General features: G+C 42.6%; 1 protein-coding gene across 18 annotated transcripts in view; it reads left to right on the top strand.

Moving 5' to 3' along the window:
* The window catches only part of TENM4 (teneurin transmembrane protein 4), a 791957-nt gene that overhangs the window by 584543 nt on the left and 186275 nt on the right, over positions 1–21139 (top strand). For all 18 annotated transcript variants that reach the window (XM_065528783.1, XM_074014900.1, XM_065528781.1 and 15 more), the window contains one exon: positions 6814–7024. In XM_065528783.1, the coding sequence (XP_065384855.1) occupies positions 6814–7024 (211 nt within the window). The remainder of the gene's footprint in view (positions 1–6813; positions 7025–21139) is intronic.

The following is a 21139-nucleotide window of genomic DNA, read 5'->3' as shown; positions in this document are numbered from 1 at the left end:
TTTCTCCCATTCTGTAGGTTGCCTGTTCACTCTGATGGTAGTTTCTTTTGCTGTGCAGAAGCTTTTTAGTTTAATGAGATCCCATTTGTCAATTTTGGCTTTTGCTGCTGTTGCTTTTGGTGTTTTAGACATGAAGTCTTTGCCCATGCCTATGTCCTGAATGGTACTACCTAGGTTTTCTTCTAGGGTTTTTATGGTATTAGGTCTAACATTTAAGTCTCTAATCCATCTTGAATTAATTTTCGTATAAGGAGTAAGGAAAGGATCCAGTTTCAGCTTTCTACTTATGGCTAGCCAATTTTCCCAGCACCATTTATTAAATAGGGAATCCTTTCCCCATTTCTTGTTTCTCTCAGGTTTGTCAAAGATCAGATGGCTGTAGATGTGTGGTATTATTTCTGAGGACTCTGTTCTGTTCCATTGGTCTATATCTCTGTTTTGGTACCAGTACCATGCTGTTTTGGTTACTGTAGCCTTGTAGTATAGTTTGAAGTCAGGTAGTGTGATGCCTCCAGCTTTGTTCTTTTGACTTAGGATTATCTTGGCAATGCGGGGTCTTTTTTGGTTCCATATGAACTTTAAAGTAGTTCTTTCCAATTCTGTGAAGAAAGTCATTGGTAGCTTGATGGGGATGGCATTGAATCTATAAATAACCTTGGGCAGTATGGCCATTTTCACGATATTGATTCTTCCTATCCATGAGCATGGTATGTTCTTCCGCTTGTTTTGTCCTCTTTAATTTCACTGAGCAGTGGTTTGTAGTTCTCCTTGAAGAGGTCCTTTACATCCCTTGTAAGTTGGATTCCTAGGTATTTTATTCTCTTTGAAGCAATTGTGAATGGAAGTTCATTCATGATTTGGCTCTCTGTTTGTCTGTTACTGGTGTCTAAGAATGCTTGTGATTTTTGCACATTAATTTTGTATCCTGAGACTTTGCTGAAGTTGCTTATCAGCTTAAGGAGATTTTGGGCTGAGACGATGGGGTTTTCTAAATATACAATCATGTCATCTGCAAAGAGGGACAATTTGACTTCTTCTTTTCCTAACTGAATACCCTTGATTTCTTTCTCTTGCCTGATTACCCTAGCCAGAACTTCCAACACTATGTTGAATAGGAGTGGTGAGAGAGGGCATCCCTGTCTTGTGCCAGTTTTCAAAGGGAATTTTTCCAGTTTTTGCCCATTCAGTATGATATTGGCTGTGGGTTTGTCATAAATAGCTCTTATTATTTTGAGGTACGTTCCATTAATACCGAATTTATTGAGCGTTTTTAGCATGAAGGGCTGTTGAATTTTGTCAAAAGCCTTTTCTGCATCTATTGAGATAATCATGTGGTTCTTGTCTTTGGTTCTGTTTATATGCTGGATTATGTTTATTGATTTGCGAATGTTGAACCAGCCTTGCATCCCAGGGATGAAGCCCACTTGATCATGGTGGATAAGCTTTTTGATGTGCTGCTGAATCCGGTTTGCCAGTATTTTATTGAGGATTTTTACATCGATGTTCATCAGGGATATTGGTCTAAAATTCTCTTTTTTTGTTGTGTCTCTGCCAGGCTTTGGTATCAGGATGATGTTGGCCTCAAAAAATGAGTTAGGGAGGATTCCCTCTTTTTCTATTGATTGGAATAGTTTCAGAAGGAATGGTACCAGCTCCTCCTTATACCTCTGGTAGAATTCAGCTGTGAATCCATCTGGTCCTGGACTTTTTTTGGTTGGTAGGCTATTAATTATTGCCTCAATTTCAGAGCCTGCTATTGGTCTATTCAGGGATTCAACTTCTTCCTGGTTTAGTCTTGGAAGAGTGTATGTGTCCAGGAAATTATCCATTTCTTCTAGATTTTCTAGTTTATTTTCGTAGAGGTGTTTATAGTATTCTCTGATGATAGTTTGTATTTCTGTGGGGTCAGTGGTGATATCCCCTTTATCATTTTTTATTGCGTCAATTTGATTCTTCTCTCTTTTCTTCTTTATTAGTCTTGCTAACGGTCTGTCAATTTTGTTGATCTTTTCAAAAAACCAACTCCTGGATTCATTGATTTTTTGGAGGGTTTTTTGTGTCTCTATCTCCTTCAGTTCTGCTCTGATCTTAGTTATTTCTTGCCTTCTGCTAGCTTTAGAGTGTGTTTGCTTTTGCTTCTCTAGTTCTTTTAATTGTGATGTTAGAGTGTCAATTTTAGATCTTTCCTGCTTTCTCTTGTGGGCATTTAGTGCTATAAATTTCCCCCTACACACTGCTTTAAATGTGTCCCAGAGATTCTGGTATGTTGTATCTTTGTTCTCATTGGTTTCAAAGAACATCTTTATTTCTGCCTTCATTTCGTGATGTACCCAGTAGTCATTCAGGAGCAGGTTGTTCAGTTTCCGTGTAATTGAGCGGTTTTGATTGAGTTTCTTAGTCCTGAGTTCTAGTTTGATTGCACTGTGGTCTGAGAGACAGTTTGTTATAATTTCTGTTCTTGTACATTTGCTGAGGAGTGCTTTACTTCCAATTATGTGGTCAATTTTGGAATAAGTGCGATGTGGTGCTGAGAAGAATGTATATTCTGTTGATTTGGGGTGGAGAGTTCTATAGATGTCTATTAGGTCTGCTTGCTGCAGAGATGAGTTCAATTCCTGTATATCCTTGTTAACTTTCTGTCTTGTTGATCTGTCTAATGTTGACAGTGGAGTGTTGAAGTCTCCCATTATTATTGTATGGGAGTCTAAGTCTCTTTGTAAGTCTCTAAGGACTTGCTTTATGAATCTGGGTGCTCCTGTATTGGGTGCATATATACTTAGAATAGTTAGTTCTTCCTGTTGAATTGATCCCTTTACCATTATGTAATGGCCTTCTTTGTCTCTTTTGATCTTTGATGGTTTAAAGTCTATTTTATCAGAGACTAGTATTGCAACCCCTGCTTTCTTTTGTTCTCCATTTGCTTGGTAAATCTTCCTCCATCCCTTTATTTTGAGCCTATGTATGTCTCTGCATGTGAGATGGGTCTCCTGAATACAGCAGACTGATGGGTCTTGACACTTTATCCAGTTTGCCAGTCTATGTCTTTTAATTGGAGCATTTAGTCCATTTACATTTAAGGTTAAGATTGTTATGTGTGAACTTGATCCTGCCATTATGATATTAGCTGGTTATTTTGCTCATTAGTTGATGCAGTTTCTTCCTAGCCTCGATGGTCTTTACATTTTGGCATGTTTTTGCAATGGCTGGTACCAGTTGTTCCTTTCCATGTTTAGTGCTTCCTTCAGGGTCTCTTGTAAGGCAGGCCTAGTGGTGACAAAATCTCTAAGCATTTGCTTATCTGTAAAGGATTGTATTTCTCCTTCACTTATGAAACTTAGTTTGGCTGGATATGAAATTCTGGGTTTAAAATTCTTTTCTTTAAGAATGTTGAATATTGGCCCCCACTCTCTTCTGGCTTGTAGAGTTTCTGCCGAGAGATCTGCTGTTAGTCTGATGGGCTTCCCTTTGTGTGTAACCCGACCTTTCTCTCTGGCTGCCCTTAAGATTTTTTCCTTCATTTCAACTTTGGTGAATCTGGCAATTATGTGTCTTGGAGTTGCTCTTCTCGAGGAGTATCTTTGTGGCCTTCTCTGTATTTCCTGAATTTGAATGTTGGCCTGCCCTACTAGGTTGGGGAAGTTCTCCTGGATGATATCCTGAAGAGTGTTTTCCAACTTGGTTCCATTTTCTCCCTCACTTTCAGGCACCCCAATCAGACGTAGATTTGGTCTTTTCACATAATCCCATACTTCTTGCAGGCTTTGTTCATTTCTTTTTCTTCTTTTTTCTTTTGGTTTCTCTTCTCGCTTCATTTCATTCATTTGATCCTCAATCGCTGATACTCTTTCTTCCAGTTGATCGAGTCGGTTACTGAAGCTTGTGCATTTGTCACGTATTTCTCGTGTCATGGTTTTCATCTCTTTCATTTCGTTTAGGACCTTCTCTGCATTAATTACTCTAGCCATCAATTCTTCCACTTTTTTTTCAAGATTTTTAGTTTCTTTGCGCTGGGTACGTAATTCCTCCTTTAGCTCTGAGAAGTTTGATGGACTGAAGCCTTCTTCTCTCATCTCGTCGAAGTCATTCTCCGTCCAGCTTTGATCCATTGCTGGCGATGAGCTGCGCTCCTTTGCCGGGGGAGATGCGCTCTTATTTTTTGAATTTCCAGCTTTTCTGCCCTGCTTTTTCCCCATCTTTGTGGTTTTATCTGCCTCTGGTCTTTGATGATGGTGATGTACTGATGGGGTTTTGGTGTAGGTGTCCTTCCTGTTTGATAGTTTTCCTTCTAACAGTCAGGACCCTCAGCTGTAGGTCTGTTGGAGATTGCTTGAGGTCCACTCCAGACCCTGTTTGCCTGGGTGTCAGCAGCAGAGGCTGCAGAAGATAGAATATTGCAGAACAGCGAGTGTACCTGTCTGATTCTTGCTTTGGAAGCTTCCTCTCAGGGGTGTACTCCACCCTGTGAGGTGTGGGGTGTCAGACTGCCCCTAGTGGGGGATGTCTCCCAGTTAGGCTACTCAGGGGTCAGGGACCCACTTGAGCAGGCAGTCTGTCCCTTCTCAGATCTCAACCTCCGTGTTGGGAGATCCACTGCTCTCTTCAAAGCTGTCAGACAGAGTCGTTTGCGTCTGCAGAGGTTTCTGCTGCTTTTGTAGTTATCTGTGCCCTGTCCCCAGAGGTGGAGTCTACAGAGACAGGCAGGTTTCCTGGAGCTGCTGTGAGCTCCACCCAGTTCGAGCTTCCCAGCAGCTTTGTTTACCTACTTAAGCCTCAGCAATGGCGGGCGCCCCTCCCCCAGCCTGGCTGCTGCCTTGCCGGTAGATCACAGACTGCTGTGCTAGCAATGAGGGAGGCTCCGTGGGCATGGGACCCTCCCGGCCAGGTGTGGGATATTATCTCCAGGTGTGCCTGTTTGCTTAAAGCGCAGTATTGGGGTGGGAGTTACCCGATTTTCCAGGTGTTGTGTGTCTCAGTTCCCCTGGCTAGGAAAAGGGATTCCCTTCCCCCTTGTGCTTCCCAGGTGAGGCGATGCCTCGCCCTGCTTCAGCTCTCGCTGGTCGGGCTGCAGCAGCTGACCAGCACCGATTGTCCGGCACACCCTAGTGAGATGAACCCAGTACCTCAGTTGAAAATGCAGAAATCACCGGTCTTCTGTGTCGCTCGCGCTGGGAGTTGGAGACTGGAGCTGTTCCTATTCGGCCATCTTGCTCCGCCCCCCCCCCACCTCAAATCTTAACCCAAAGTTAGGAAGCCCAATCCGGAGCCTTAAGCCTGAAGGGACGTTTATATATTTTATAGCCCATTCATCATGTACTCCCTCTGAGACCCGCCCTTTCAGATGAGTAAGGTTATATCACGGGCTTTTTAGGAGGAAGGAATTCTAGAAAATCTCTTAACAGCCTTTCTGCTATTACCTAGTCTCCTAAGTTAAATTATCCAGGAAATGTGATCTGGAGAAAAAAGCATGCAGTTTAGAATCAGACAGATTTGGGTTTGAATCCTCTTGTTATCAGCATTATAACCTTGGCTCCATCACTTAGCCTCTCAGAGCAAGTTTCCTCATCTATCAGATGGTGATAACAATACCCACTAGGCAGGGCTGTTGTGAAGAATAAAGAATAACATTTATAAGGCAGCTAGTGCAGGACCTGGCTCAGAATAAACGTTTCTTCCCTAGTCTTTCTCATTCTTTCTCTCCTTCAGGGTTACACATTGACTCAGACACATGCACACCAGAAACACTGAAAAAACCTTGTCCAGGATGACTGACATATTACCAATCATGATTAATATACAACAGACACTTGTGCAAGGTCCTGCCAGCTCTGGAACTGGAGTAATGTAAATCATAGGCATCCATCGGGCATTCCCAGGCCAAATGCAGTCTTCCTAGCCCTGCTAGTTATTTAAGATTTTTAGTTAAAAGACGGTATGTTTGCTAAAGAAGGAATCACAGAAGAGCCTTAAGCCCCTATTGACTGCAGACTGGTATGCTAGTCCTGGCCTCATATCTCCAGACAGTTTTTCACGAAATTGAATAAATATCTTTTTTGGTTTTTAAAGCTATCTAGCTTGCTAGATAACTACTCAATTTGCTTGCTAGTAGGCCAGTAGGACTTAACCACCTACTTGTTGTTAACACAGTGTAACTGACTTTTCTGGAGTCTCATATGAGCAGTCTCTGACCAATTGGCAATTGTATTTGACACAGCATGTAATTATTGATAGAATTTTGAGCTAATCCAGTTTAGTTCCCCTAAATTTGCTCCCTAAAACTAGAGCATTCAGAAAGAACCATTGACCAAAGGAAAATAGACATAGATCAAATTTTCATTTGCACATGACTGATGTTCCAATCACATCCAATGCTCCAATCCCAGTCCTAGCCACCTGCCTCTGCTCCCCTCCACCACCCCCTGAGATTGTTGTCATGACTTGCATGGAGTTCAACCAATTGTAAAGTGGCTGGGTTTCTAACCACACACCCGGCATTGAAAAAAAGCATGTCCTGGTACAGACTCAGCCATGGGAAGACTCACTACCGGTACAAAAAGAACTAAAATAAAATGAGAGTAAAAAATAATCCTCTAATTATGCCTCACTCACAGGAGAACCGGGAGAATATCACCATGAAAAAATGGGATCTGGGGAAGGGTTGAGTTGGTTGATCAACCTTCCTGCACCCTTAGCCTCTTTGGGCCCTTTTTGCCTCTCTTTGTGTTTCCCAATGTCCTCTCCAGGAGAAGCCCCGGGAAGGACACTGGTGCGTGGTGGAACAGACCCACTGCTAACTGTGCTTGCTTTGTCTTTCAGTTTGACTTTGTGGAGCTGCTGGATGGCAGGAGGCTCCTAACCCAGGAGGCGCGGAGCCTGGAGGGGACCCCACGCCAGTCTCGGGGAGCTGTGCCCCCCTCCAGCCATGAGACAGGCTTCATCCAGTATTTGGATTCAGGAATCTGGCACCTGGCTTTTTACAATGACGGAAAGGAGTCAGAAGTGGTTTCCTTTCTCACCACTGCCATTGGTAAGGGAGCCACACTCTCTGGAGGCTGTGGGATATTGTCTCTTTGGGTGGGAGGCCGCATGGAGATTCTGGGACTGACACTGACAAGGGGATGTCCGAGCTGTGGATGGCCCCGGAGCTTGGCAGGAGAGCCTCCTGACTAGGCCTGCTGCACAAGGAATCGCCCACCCTTCTGAACTGGCACCTGAGCCCAGGGCTGTCGCCCACTGCTTGTCTCCTGCTGTCGGTGGTTGGTGTGCAGTGCATTTCAAGATGGGGGTGGAATTGTGAGACCCGAGTCCTGGACAAGCCACACACATGCAACATCTCTCTTCTTGGCACTTCTCTCCCACGTATTTGTCTTTAGAGTCTCACTTGGTTCACCTCACTGTTTGTGGTTTGGGTTTTGTTTTGGTTTTCATTCTTTTTTGTTTTGGAGCCAACAACCCCTGGCCAATGAGAAAAGAGGATACAGGCTTGAAGAGAGAGTAAGAACAGTAGTGCAAAAGGCTGGATGAACCATGCCATCAGTCAGACTGGGGTTTTGTTGAGAATAGAGATGTCCTAATCTCTGACAAAGAATGGGCCCTTATGTGCTAAATGAGTGCTTAACACCTTCACTGTCCCTTGCAGTGGAAGAGGGCCTCAGCTTCCAGTTCACCCTGAGACCCTGGGCCAGCGCAGAAGCCTGTGGGTTTCTGGGAAGCCTGGTACCCTATTTAAAGAGTTTCTCTTCTTTACTGACACATTGCACAGAATGTGTCCACCTCTTAGACTGCCCTAGTGCGCTGGAGGACGTGATGGTCTTGGCGGTTCGGGTCAGAAAACATCTTTTTCTGAGTTTATATTAGAAGCACTATGACATAGCCTGGAGATAAAAATGCCCTACAGGAAAATAAAAGTTATGGAAGAATATAACTGCATTAAACAGAACAGCTGGGAAGGGGGTTTCTGCTTAATGAACAGTTCTACGTGGTCTAGAGTTCACCTGAAAACTCTCTGTCTCAGTCATTGGCTAGGAGTCTCTCTGACATGGAAAAATGGAGTCTGATAAAAATGTGTGAATCCAGGTTAGATGTGGTGGCTCATACCTATAATCTCAGCACTTTGGGAGGCAGAACCAGGAGGATTGCTTGAGGCCAGGAGTTCAAGACCTGCCTGGGCAACATAGCAAGATCCTCATTTCTATAAAATAATAATAATAATAAAATTATCCAGGTGTGATGGTGCATGCCTGTGGTCCCAGCTGCTCAGGAGACTGAGGTGGGAGGATCCCTTGAGCCCAGGAGATTGAGGTTGCAGTGAGCTGTGATCATACTACTGCATTCCAGCCTGGGTGACAGACTGAGACACTGTCTCAAACAAAACCCAAAAAAATCTCTGAATCTGGTACTAGGTTTCCAAAACTCTTACAAGACCCTGGTTCTTACTTTTTATTTTTTAGACCAGGTCTTACTCTATTACCTGGACTGGGATGCAGTATCTCAATCAGGGCTCACTGCAACCTTGAACTCCTGGGCTCAAGTGATCCTCCTGCCTCGGCCTCCCAAATAGCTGGGACCACAGGCACACACCACCATGCCCAGCTAATTTTTGTATGTTTTGTAGAGATGAGGTTTCACCACATTGCCTAGGCTGGTCTCAAACTCTTGGGCTCAAGTGAGCCGCCCACTTTGACTTTCCCAAATGCTGAGGTTACAGGCATGAACCACCATACCCAGCCCCTGGTTCTTACTTTTAAACAGGAGTCATTTTCAGGCCATTTCCCACTTACTTGAAATTTTACCCTTTGTGTTGAGACAGAAAGTATCTTCCCATTAAATACAGGGTGTGGCTAAAAAGCTTCTGCTCTAAATACAGGCTCAATATTTTACCCTCTTGGCAAAATGAAGGAGGTAGAGGCTTTCAGGCAACTAGCTCTGATGTAGAAATTACCACCTTGTACAGTCCTTGTTTTAGAGATATCTGTCTGAGCCGCTGGACTCTGAGTGCCTAGAGGACAGGGCTTTGCCAGGATCTTATCTGCCTCCTGGCATCCAGCCCAGTGGGGTGCAGTGTCATGCAGTGAATGAGGGGACAAGCTCCCCTGGCAGGATTGGCGCCAGCGACTGTCAGGCAGTTGTGGTACTGTTGGTTTCCTGCCCGGATACCTTCTTGTGAACTGTGGCAGGGATTTTGCTCCATTTTCAGTCTCCAGCACAAACTTGGGTTTTGACCTTACACAAATCACTTGGGGTTCCCAACTTTTAGTTTTTCAGGATTCTGGTATTTGAGGCTGCAGCTCAGAGTCACTGGTGACATTAAGGCTAACAGTATAGCCCGTTCCCTGTCATCAGAGGCCCCAGTCTGGCCGTCATCCTGTTAGGCTGTCACTTGGCAGGGTTTGGGAGGCTACAGGCCCTGATTCTTTTTCCTCTCCAGATAGGATGGCGACAGTTTAGGGACATGATCATCAAGTCGTGGTGGTGCCCGAGTTACAGCTTCATGGTCTCGTGGCCTGATTTCCCTTAAGCATGGTTTACAAAGAAGCATAGAGTAGCACTTGTTCAAAACTAAGGACTTTTACAATCAGAATTCCTTATTTTTAATAACTTAGCATAAATATGAAAGGATATTAATACAAACCCCAGAAGAAAGCCACTTTTAATTAGGATACACATCATAGAGGAATAAACCATAGGCACAGTGTGGCATCTTTTCCAACCCTTGGCTTGTCAGAGCTTGCTAACCTGTCTTGTCATAATTAGGGATATGGTCTTGCTTTTCCCTCTGGTTCTGCTATTCTCACCTAAATGTGGACACCTGTCTTCACTTCCTCTTAACCCTGTAATGTATTTTAGGGCCACTAGGTCATACTATGCTTCTCAGACTTGAGTGAACCACCTGAAAGTCTTGATAAAATGCAAATTCTGCTTCAGCAGATCTGGGTGGGACCTTAGATTCAGCATTTCCAACCTCACCCAGTGATACCGAGGCTGCTGTGGACCACATTTTGAGTGGATATAGTACTTTACAGATGTTTCTCAAACACTGTTGAATAAAAGAATCACCTGGGACGCCAGGGGAAAATTCACATTCCTGGGCCTTTTCTCCAGAAAATATGGCTCAGTAGACCTGCAGTAAAGCCAGGGGATCCTGATTCCGGTGTTCTGTCAAGGAAGCTTTGAAGACAGATGCCTTACCAGAACTATTTTCCATTCCTTCCTTCCCTACTGTCGCATGTTAGCTCTGCGACCAGAGACAGTTATGCCACCTCTCTAAGCCTCATTCTTCTTGTCTGGAAAATGGAACAATAGTGCTTTGCAATCCCCATTGTGAAGATTAAACAGAGAAATAGAAAGTGCTTAGCACAGGCTCTGGGCTACCACAAGCACTCAATAAATAGAAGCTGTTTTAATACTCTCTCCCATCCTCTTTCTCCTTCCACCTTTCTCTTGCTGCCTTTCTGACCTGTCTGTCTCCCTTCAAGCTACAGTGATGGTTTAATGAATACTGTTTTTTTCTCTAATATAAAAACAGACTGATTCTGATGTTGCTATTAATCCCTCTTTCCCCAAGAGTCCCTGGCATTGAGTCTCAGCTGTCTGTGATCATTACCTCTGAGCTATGAGTTGTAATTTGTCTTGGCAGGTTAATTAAAAGTTTAGGTCTTGTTTTAGTGAAGTCATTATGGTCCCAATATATAATTGTAACTCTCGGGTTTGCTTAACACACAAATTGGAATCCAACCCTTCCTTCATTATATGTCAAAATGCGGATCTAGAATTTAAGAAGATCTGAGATGTCAGAATCCAGAGTATTTATGTCTGTTTGTAATTAAGTAACAGGAGAAATAATTGTGTTTCACAAATGGCTATGTTGTGTACGTTTTTGCTTTTCCCTCCATTTAATGCAATCCAGCTGAGGATTTTCAGTGACATGAGTTTAACTTTTGCCTTTAAAAAATCTAAAAGCACTTTACAAACTGTACACACAAATATATACACACAGAGACCTGATGTTGACAGAGCTCCCGGTGAACTAGATGCATTTACACACACACACACACACACACACACACACACACAGAGCACTGAAACCAAGCAAGTTTTAGAACAAAACGTGGAAGCTTTTTTCAGAAACAACAGGCTTTCCCTGCAGGTGGAGATCCAGAATCCGAGCCTACTGACTCTGGTCCTGGCTGGGCTGAGGTGGGTTGCCTTGCTGACCCCAGATGTTGAACGAAGGAGGAGAATGTGTATCACTAGCTGAACTGTAATTCACTCATTGCAGTTTGCAAAGCGTTTTCACATACATTCTTTAAGGCTTGCAGTAATTCCATGAGATGATTATTCTTATTTTTATTATCACCTCCCTATTGCAGATGAGTAAATTAAGGTTCAGGGTTGTTAAAAGAAAAGTTAGGACATGAATTTGCATCTGTCTGACTCCAAAGCTTATGATCTTCCTCCTTGAGCAATTTGCCTTCTTCCCAGTATCAAAACTGCCATTTTTGGTATCACTTACTTCTGTTTTCCATCTGTTCATTCATTCACTCAGCAAATATTTACAGAACACCTATTGTGTGTTGAGGACCATGTTTAACTCTCTTTTTTATGTTACCTAGTCCTCACAAGAAGTTTAGACAATAGATATGTTGACCTCAACTTTACAGATGAAGAAATCAAGGCTCAGAAAACTTGGTTGACTAGCCCAAAGTTAAGGTCAAAGCTAGGATGAAACTTGGTCTCCATATCCCACACTGTCCGCACAATACCATAATCTCTCACTATTTTTCACTGTTACTATTAAATATTTTTTCCATTTGTATTATATGGAATGTAATTTCCCCCTTGTTAACTTGCCTTCAATTATTAATAACCATATTACATCAACGCAAGAAGTTTTCTTGAGAAGTCATTAAGAAGACCATGAGGAAAATCTCACATCTAAAATTTTAAAAGTAAAAATACCTTTGTATGTATTGCTTGCAACCCAAGACCTAACAAGTTCGTATTGTACTGCTTTCATTCTTCAGATAGCATCCTATCTTTTCATTCTGGCTGATGCTGAAGCATAGAGGACAGATCAGCCTGACATTGTGGCAATGTGAGCCAGGCTGGAACATAACAGAGGTGCCCTGCAGTGGATTTAGAAACCTAGAGAAAAGAAATGAGAACTGCTGTTAGAAAATGTAGAGACTGTGAATTTTTATGAGAAACTTGCTCTGGCCTCCCTGGTACTCACTGAAAAGAAGAGTCATTTTGTTCATGTCCAGGCAGTTACTATAAATCAGTCTGTTCTTTATGTCCAGGGATTAGAAGCAGATTTAGTTTCTTTCTTCCCTCTATTCCTCCTTCTCTCCTTCCTCTTTGCTTTCCATTATCCAATAAGTATTGCATCTTTGTTCTTACCCAAGCTGAGGCTACAGGGAAGGTATGACATGGCTTCTGGCAAAAGTAGCTCATAGTCCAGATTAAGGGAGATGAAAGATTTATATAGTAAATAGCTCTAAGCCAAGGAAAAGAGTAAGAATGGTCTCTCCTGGAGTCATGGATCAAAGTCCCACGAGGGTTGAAGGAAGGTGAGGACTTGTCTAGCTGGATGGGTCAGGGAGAGCTTTCTGGATGAAGTGACATTTAATTTGGACCTTAAAGAATGGGTGAAATTTTTACATTTAAAAAAGGAAAATGGTAGGGCAAGTGTTAAGGAAATTATTCCAGATAGTAGGTACTACCAGCATGAGTAAAGTTCGGTAGGCCGAAAAGTAAGAGCTGGCTATAAGAAGCCAGCAGTTCTGTTTGACTGGAGCACAGAATGCCTTAAAGGAGAGAAATGAGTTATCAAGGAGAGCCTTAAATGCCACGCTAAGCAAAATGTTTATTATTTAAGTATTAGGCACTATGGCAGGCTTTTGAGCAAGGGAATAAAATGATTAGAGCTAGAAGTTCTATCTGATGAGACCCGGAACGAGAGCTCGTGAATTTATGTGGTCAAGGGAGGTTACTGGGAGTGAACTTAGTGACTTCAGAAGGACAAAGAAAAGGAGGGAGGGAAAGAGGGTGTGAGGAAGAACAAAGAACTTGTTCAGTGATGCTAGCTAGTGATTTGCTTTCCCTACAATCCATTCCTCTTTTTCTCTAGGTATGCCTCGATACTTCACCTAAATTCACCCAAATTCCTATCTTCCAAGGGTCACCAAAATTGGGTCCTTCATGATTTTCCAAAGGCCACTGGACTGTGTTATTTCTTTGTTTCCATTACTTTGATTAGGTATTTGCCTCTGAGTGCATTTACAAAGATCTGGAGAGAAAAATCTCTGACATTATATACCATAATTTGTGTAAAAACCTGCACTACTTAAATGAAGAAACTAAGAAAAATGATTGAGGAGTGATTTTTGGTTTTTAATAAGTCCCTTCTCCACCTCTCCTTATATCCTCTTCCTCTGAATTATAAGACATAAATACAGCAATGAAGAATTGAGGTCTCTTGGTAATAAATTAACCTTCTTGTAAATGACATTGGCAACACTTTGTGAAATTTCTAATGGAAACACTTCTTTGGAAAAGCACCCTGTGAATTTACCTCTCCCTAATATGGTGATTTATTTGGAGCAATCTGGTATAAGTGGAATGAAATTGTAGGCCAAGGGAGCTCAAGTCAGCCATTGGAGACAGACTGTGGCCAAAATTCTGTTGAGTGGAAGAGAGCTAGGAGTATCAGAGCACTACATCTGCAGACTCGGACACTAGCCCTGCCAGTAAATGTCTCTGCTCACTGAAGGGCAGGGCTCCCCACTGTCCCCACCCCCAGCATCTCTGCTGCCCTTGGGATATTTTTTTTAAATTTCTTTCTTTATTTTATTATTATTATTATTATTATACTTTAAGTTCTAGGGTACATGTACACAACATGCAGGTTTGTTACATATGTACACCTGTGCCATGCTGGTGTGCTGCACCCATCAACTCGTCAGCACCCATCAACTCATCATTTACATCAGGTATAACTCCCAATGCCATCCCTCCCCCCTCCCCCCTCCCCATAATAGGACCCGGTGTGTGATGTTCCCCTTCCCAAGTCCAGGTGATCTCATTGTTCAGTTCCCACCTATGAGTGAGAACATGCGGTATTTGGTTTTCTGTTCTTGTGATAGTTTGCTGAGAATGATGGTTTCCAGCTGCATCCATGTCCCTACAAAGGATACAAACTCATCCTTTTTTATGGCTGCACAGTATTCCATGGTATATATGTGCCACATTTTCTTAATCCAGTCTGTCACTGATGGACATTTGGGTTGATTCCAAGTCTTTGCTATTGTGAATAGTGCCGCAGTAAACATACGTGTGCATGTGTCTTTATAGCAGCATGATTTATAATCTTTTGGGTAAATACCCAGTAATGGGATGGCTGGGTCATATGATATTTCTAGTTCTAGATCCTTGAGGAATCGCCATACTGTTTTCCACAATGGTTGAACTAGTTTACAATCCCACCAACAGTGTAAAAGTGTTCTGCCATTGCTGAACCTTCAGAATCTTTACCTGGAATTGCAAGGGCAGGTAAGAAGAAAAAGTAGCCCAAGGACAATGCAGCAACCAAGCAATAAAGGCTTGTCTCTCTGTGGGAAATACTTAGCAAGGCAATAGTGTACAGATAACCAAAATCCCCAGTAGAGTAGCATTTAAGTGGAGTTTTGATGTTCTCATGCACACTTTTTGTCTAGAAGATGGGCTGCTGTTTTTATGCTTGCTACCTCATGGTCATAAAATGGCAGCTATAATTCTGGGGCTCATGTCTGCATGTGAGGCAGGAAAAATAAAAAAAGATAAGGAAGCAGGAAAGCAGAATTTTCCCTAAAACATTCAGCTTCCATTTCTTTGGCAGAGCTGTGTCACTTGGACACTCAGAGCTATAAGGAAGTCTGAGGAAGGGGATATTTTTAGCTTGCCACATTGGTACTCTCAACAAAATTAGGGTTCTCTCAGGGAGAAGGGAAATGAATATGGGGTAGGCACATAGCAGTGTCTGCCACAGACTTCATCAAGTCTGTTTGGTTCAACAAAGACCAACTAAAACCTCCCCCTTACCATGTGCCAGACCCTTGTCTGGGCATCGGTATAGCCAGGAGGCAGACATGGTACTTGACCTTGAGGTTTTTCATGGGCTAGTAAGTTAGGGTAAGCGAAGCTGAGAAAAAGGAGAAGCTGCCCATGTAATTGAGGAGGAAGGAAAATGGCTTGGTTCAGTCTCTTTGTATCATCCAGGAACTATGATGTTTTCCATTATGCCTCAAAGCACCTTGCATGATACTTTAAGGGGGACAGACAGCAGGAGCAAGTCCAGAGTGGTAGACTCAGGTTGCAGACAGACCTAGACACTGCATCTGTTCATTTGTTCTTTATTCAACCCGTGTTTACTCATTGCCTTTCATGTGCCAGTTCTGAGCAGGCATGCACTGTCACTGGTATATAAAATAGTCATGCTTTCTGCCTTCATGGTGTTCATAGACAGGTTTGAGGCAGTTTGAGATGGATTCCCAAGTTTAAAGACAATCATCAAATATATATACACATATGTAAAGATAAATAAGGATAAGTGGTAAACACACGTCCTGATAAAGAAATCCAGAGAAACACATAGAAGCCTAATTCAGAAATTGAGGCTCAGAGATCTAATGCTAATTGCCAAGATCTCATAAATAGGAAATAGCAGAGGTAGGTTAGCAATTCAAAGCACACATTCTTACTCTTACATCTCAGTGACCAGGTCTAAATCCAAGTTTCTGGAGTGGTGACACCCATGTGTGTCCTTATACCCTTTCTTAGAGAGTCAAAAAGACAGATGGGGCCTTAGAGACCATGGCACTCACACCTCCTAGACTCACAATGGGCCGGCCACATGCCTGCTGTCCACTCATCTGACTTGTTTATAGAACATCTCTAACCTGGCACTCACTCCTGCTGCAGGAACCCCTGCTCCCACCCTCCATTCAGATGGAGCTTCTGATGGAAGATATTTTATCAGTAATGGTTTAATTTTTACAAATGATGATTAAATTTTTATTTTCTTTTAGCTCTTTTTTTTTTTTTCTATCAGTTGCTAAAGGCAGTTGCTCATTCCCGTTTGCCAGCTGGCTTTTCCACTGACAGAACGGCAGCTTTGAGAGGGTTCTCACATAGTGGTATTATTTTTTCTTTCCCTTTACAGCACCACTGATATGTGGGACATAATTAAATGTGAGGCCGCCTGTTCGGTAACACCCTCTTAGGAATAACCTAGCTGCAATTAACATGTGAATCTCTGCTGGAATTGGCACTGGTGGTCGATAGTTGAGGTTGTTGGAGGCAGGAGTACAGTTGGGGGTAGAGCTGACCAGATAGATGGTGTGGTCCAAGGAAAGGATAAAGACTTTGGAGTCAACCCAGCCTGGGTTTAGATTTGGGCTCTACTAGTTATGAGCTGTGGGATTTTGGATAAGTCTTACCCTCACCAAACTCATCTATCCTTGGGAATCAAACTTACTTTAGAGAATCTGACAATGATGTGAAAGCATAGGATTCATGGTAGGTACTCAGTGTGTTTCTAAATGTGTCAAGTATTCAGCATTTGCTGAACATCTGCTTTGCTAAGTGCTGGAGGTTTCACAGTGAATAAAACAGAAGTTTTGCCCTCAAAGAGCCTACAATCAATTGGGAGAACCAACCCTTTCATAAATACTTCCAGTATAATGTGGCCTGGGCCAACAAAGGGGTCCGTGGGAGCTCCATGGGAGCAGAGAGAAGGGCTGCTACCTCTGCCAGGCATGTAGAAGGAGCTTGTGAGGCAGAAAGGACGTATTTTGAGAAGAGTGTTTAGTGAGCTGGAAAGCAGTGTACAAATATTATTAGCAACTTGGGGACAGAGCAGAAGTGGGAATCCAGAGAGAAAAATACAAGAAAAGAGTCACCCTAAAAAGAAGAAATAAAGGAGTGTGTTAGTCTGCTAGGGCTGCCATAACAAAATACCACAAACTGAGTAGTTTAAAACAGAAGTTTATTTCTCACAGTTCTGAACACTACACATCCAAAATCCAGGTACTGGCAGGGTTGGTTTCTGGTGAGGCCTCTCTTCCTGGCTGGCAACGGTCACCTTCTCACTTTGTCCTCGTCCTCATGTGGGCTTTTCTCTGTGTATGTATGGAGGGAAAGAGATCTCTGGTGTCTTTTCCTCCTTTTTTTTCTTTCTTTGGACGAAGTCTCGCTCTGTTGCCAGGCTGGAGTGCAGTGGCGCAATCTCAGCTCACTGCAACCTCCACCTCCCTGGTTCAAGCCATTCTCCTGCCTCAACTTCCTGAGTAGCCGGGATTACAGGCACACGCCATCACAACCAGCTAATTTTTGTATTTTTAGTAGAGATGGTTTTTTAGTTTTTATTTTTAGTAGAGAGTTAGCCAGGATGGTCTCAATCTCCTGAACTTGTGATCCATCCACCTTGGCCTCCCAAAGTGCTAGGATGACAGGCGTGAGCCACCGCATCTGGCCTTTTCATTTATTTATTTATTTGTTTGTTTGTTTGTTTATTTATTTTTTTATGGTAAGATTCTTTTTTATTATTATTATTATACTTTAAGTTCTAGGGTACATGTGCACAACATGCAGGTTTGTTACATATGTATACATGTGCCATGTTGGTGTGCTGCACCCATTAACTCCTCATTTACATTAGGTATATCTCCTAATGCTATCCCTCTCCCCTCCCCCCTCCCCACAATAGGACCCAGTGTGTGATGTTCACCTTCCTGTGTCCAAGTGATCTCATTGTTCAATTCCCACCTACGAGTGAGAACATGTGGTATTTGGTTTTCTGTTCTTGTGATAGTTTGCTGAGAATGATGGTTTCCAGCTGCATCCATGTCCCTACAAAGGACACAAACTCATCCTTTTTTATGGTTGCATAGTATTCCATGGTGTATATGTGCCACATTTTCTTAATCCAGTCTGTCACTGATGGACATTTGGATTGATCCCAAGTTTTTGCTATTGTGAATAGTGCCGCAATAAACATACGTGTGCGTGTGTCTTTATAGCAGCATGACTTATAATCCTTTGGGTATATCCCCAGTAATGGGATGGCTGGGTCATATGGTACTTCTAGTTCTAGATCCTTGAGGAATCGCCATACTGTTTTCCATAATGGTTGAACTAGTTTACAATCCCACCAACAGTGTAAAAGTGTTCCTATTTCTCCACATCTTCTCCAGCACCTGTTGCTTCCTGATTTTTTTAATGATTGCCATTCTAACTGGTGTGAGATGGTATCTCATTGTGGTTTTGATTTGCATTTCTCTGATGGCGAGTAATGATGAGCATTTTTTCATATGTCTGTTGGCTGTATGAATGTCTTCTTTTCAGAAGTGTCTGTTCATATCCTTTGCCCACTTTTTGATGGGGTTGTTTGTTTTTTTCTTGTAAATTTGATTGAGTTCTTTACAGGTTCTGGATATTAGCCCTTTGTCAGATGAGTAGATTGCAAAAATGTTCTCCCATTCCGTAGGTTGCCTATTCACTCTGATGGTAGTTTCTTTTGCTCTGCAGAAGCTCTTTAGTTTAATGAGATCCCATTTGTCAATTTTGGCTTTTGTTGCCGTTGCTTTTGGTGTTTTAGACACGAAGTCCTTGCCCATGCCTATGTCCTGAATGGTATTACCTAGGTTTTCTTCTAGGGTTTTTATGGTTTTAGGTCTAACATTTAAGTCTCTAATCCATCTTGAATTAATTTTCATATAAGGAGTAAGGAAAGGATCCAGTTTCAGCTTTCTACTTATGGCTAGCCAATTTTCCTAGCACCATTTATTAAATAGGGAATCCTTTCCCCATTTCTTGTTTTTGTCAGGTTTGTCAAAGATCAGATGGCTGTAGATGTGTGGTATTATTTCTGAGGACTCTGTTCTGTTCCATTGGTCTATATCTCTGTTTTGGTATCAGTACCATGCTGTTTTGGTTACTGTAGCCTTGTAGTATAGTTTGAAGTCAGGTAGTGTGATGCCTCTAGCTTTGTTCTTTTTGCTTAGGATTGTCTTGGCATTGTGGGCTCTTTTTTGGTTCCATATGAACTTTAAAGCAGTTTTTTTCCAATTCTGCGAAGAAAGTCATTGGTCGCTTAATGGGGATGGCATTGAATCTACAAATTACCTTGGGCAGTGTGGCCATTTTCACAATATTGATTCTTCCTATCCATGAGCATGGTATGTTCTTCCATTTGTTTGTGTCCTCTTTTATTTCACTGTTCCTCTTTTTATAAGGACATAAGTCCTATCAGATTAGGGCCCTACCATTGTGAACCTCACTTAACCTTTGTTAGCTCCATATAGGCCCTATCTCCAAATACAGTCACTTTGGGGGCTAGGCTTCAACATATGGATTTGGTAGGGGGACACAGTTAATAACAAGGAGGACTTGAGAAGACCATAAGATAGTAGCAGTCTCTGCTCAACCACACAGATGAACTGGCTGGAAAGGATCATTATTTGTGTTTCAAAGATGAGGAAACAGTCTATTACCAGTGGCTGACACAGCAACATAAAGCCAAGTGTTTGAATCCAATCCCAGGAACTTCCCCTGAAGCCTGGCTGCCTGACAAGACTGTGAATTTGGAAGACCCCCATCAGAGGGTCAGTGAACCCCTAGCAAGAAGGTCAGACATCACTGATGTTCTTCCCTGCAAGCTAGAAACTTCTGTTATGGGCATGAATTTCTTACGGGCAGCTTTGAGGGAATGAAGGCACAGTTACCCTTTCAAGGCACTGCCAGGTACCTGGCTGAGGAAGGCTCTTTCTGTCCTCAGGACTTTATGCATCCCAAGCCTGCTAGATTCCATCTTTCTTTGCCAGTACTCCTGTAACTCAAAAGTGGAAATGTGAGTTCCAGAACATTCGAAGGCACTAACTGCTATTTGTTCTTATAAATTTGGCTTTCTTCAGAGTTCATAAGGAACTTCTCCAATGTCCCATTCTAGTTTCGGTGCTTTTCAGTCTTTACAAACTGTTCTCTGGAACTACTTGGTAAAATTAATACTTTTGGCTACTGTTTATTCAATGCATACTGTGTCTTAAGTATTATCTTAGATATTTAACATAAACTATTTATTGTTTGTTTGGTTTTGTTTTTTAGTGACAGGGTCTTGCTTTGTCACCCAGGCTGGAGTCCAGTGGCACAATCATAGCTCACTGCAGCTTTGAACTCCTGGCCTCAAACAATCCTTCTACCTCAGCTACCAAAATAGCTAGGACTGCAAATATGTGCCACCACACCTGACTAAATTTTGTTAAATTATTTTTTTGTAGAGGTAGGATCTCTCTATGTTTATTTTTATTTATTTATTTATTTATTTATTTATTTTGAGACAGAGTCTCATTCTTGTCTTCCAGGCTGGAGTGCAGTGGTGCAATCTCAGTTCACTGCAACCTCCGCCTCCTGGGTTCAAGCAATTCTCTTGCCTCAGCCTCCTGAGTAGCTGGGATTACAGGTGCCCACCATCATGCCTAGCTAATTTTTAATTTTTAGTAGAGAAGGGATTTTACCATGTTGGCCAGGCTAGTCTTGAATTCCTGACCTCAAGTGATCCACCTGCCTTGGCCTCCCAAAGTGCAGGGATTATAGGTGTGAGCTACTATGCCTGGCCTCTCTATGTTGCCCCAACTGGTTTTGAACTCCTGGCCTCAAGTGATCCTCCCATCTCAGCCTCCCAAAGTGCTAGGATTATAGGCATGAGCATCACACCTGGCCTACATAAACTATTTCAAACTTTTACAATAGGCATATGAAGTAAATATTTTCTGCCCACCCCCGCATAGGAAAATGAAGCTCAGAATATTTAAATGACTAGGCAGAAGTTAAATACCCAATTATTGAAGGGGCTAGAGTTTGAATCCAGTTCTATCTGACCCTAATATCTACATGTTTCTCGTCATGCCCTCTCTCACGTATGCCCTTGTTGTGTGAGTGCCTGATATGTCCAGGAGACTGGAAGTAGGAGGAGTAAGTACATGAGAGGGTGATACCCAGAGGAGAGCCTGGAAAATGAGGTCCAGGCCAGCCTAGGACAGGCTTTGTCCCTGTTGGCTAGCCAGCTTGGAAGTCTGGTTTTGAAAGCAGTGGGGAGTACAGGATAGTT

Source organism: Macaca fascicularis, chromosome 14, assembly GCF_037993035.2.
Source record: "Macaca fascicularis isolate 582-1 chromosome 14, T2T-MFA8v1.1".
Taxonomy (NCBI): Eukaryota; Metazoa; Chordata; class Mammalia; order Primates; family Cercopithecidae; genus Macaca; species Macaca fascicularis.
The sequence above is the reverse complement of the archived record's forward strand: the minus strand, read 5'-3'. Positions and strand labels throughout refer to the sequence as shown.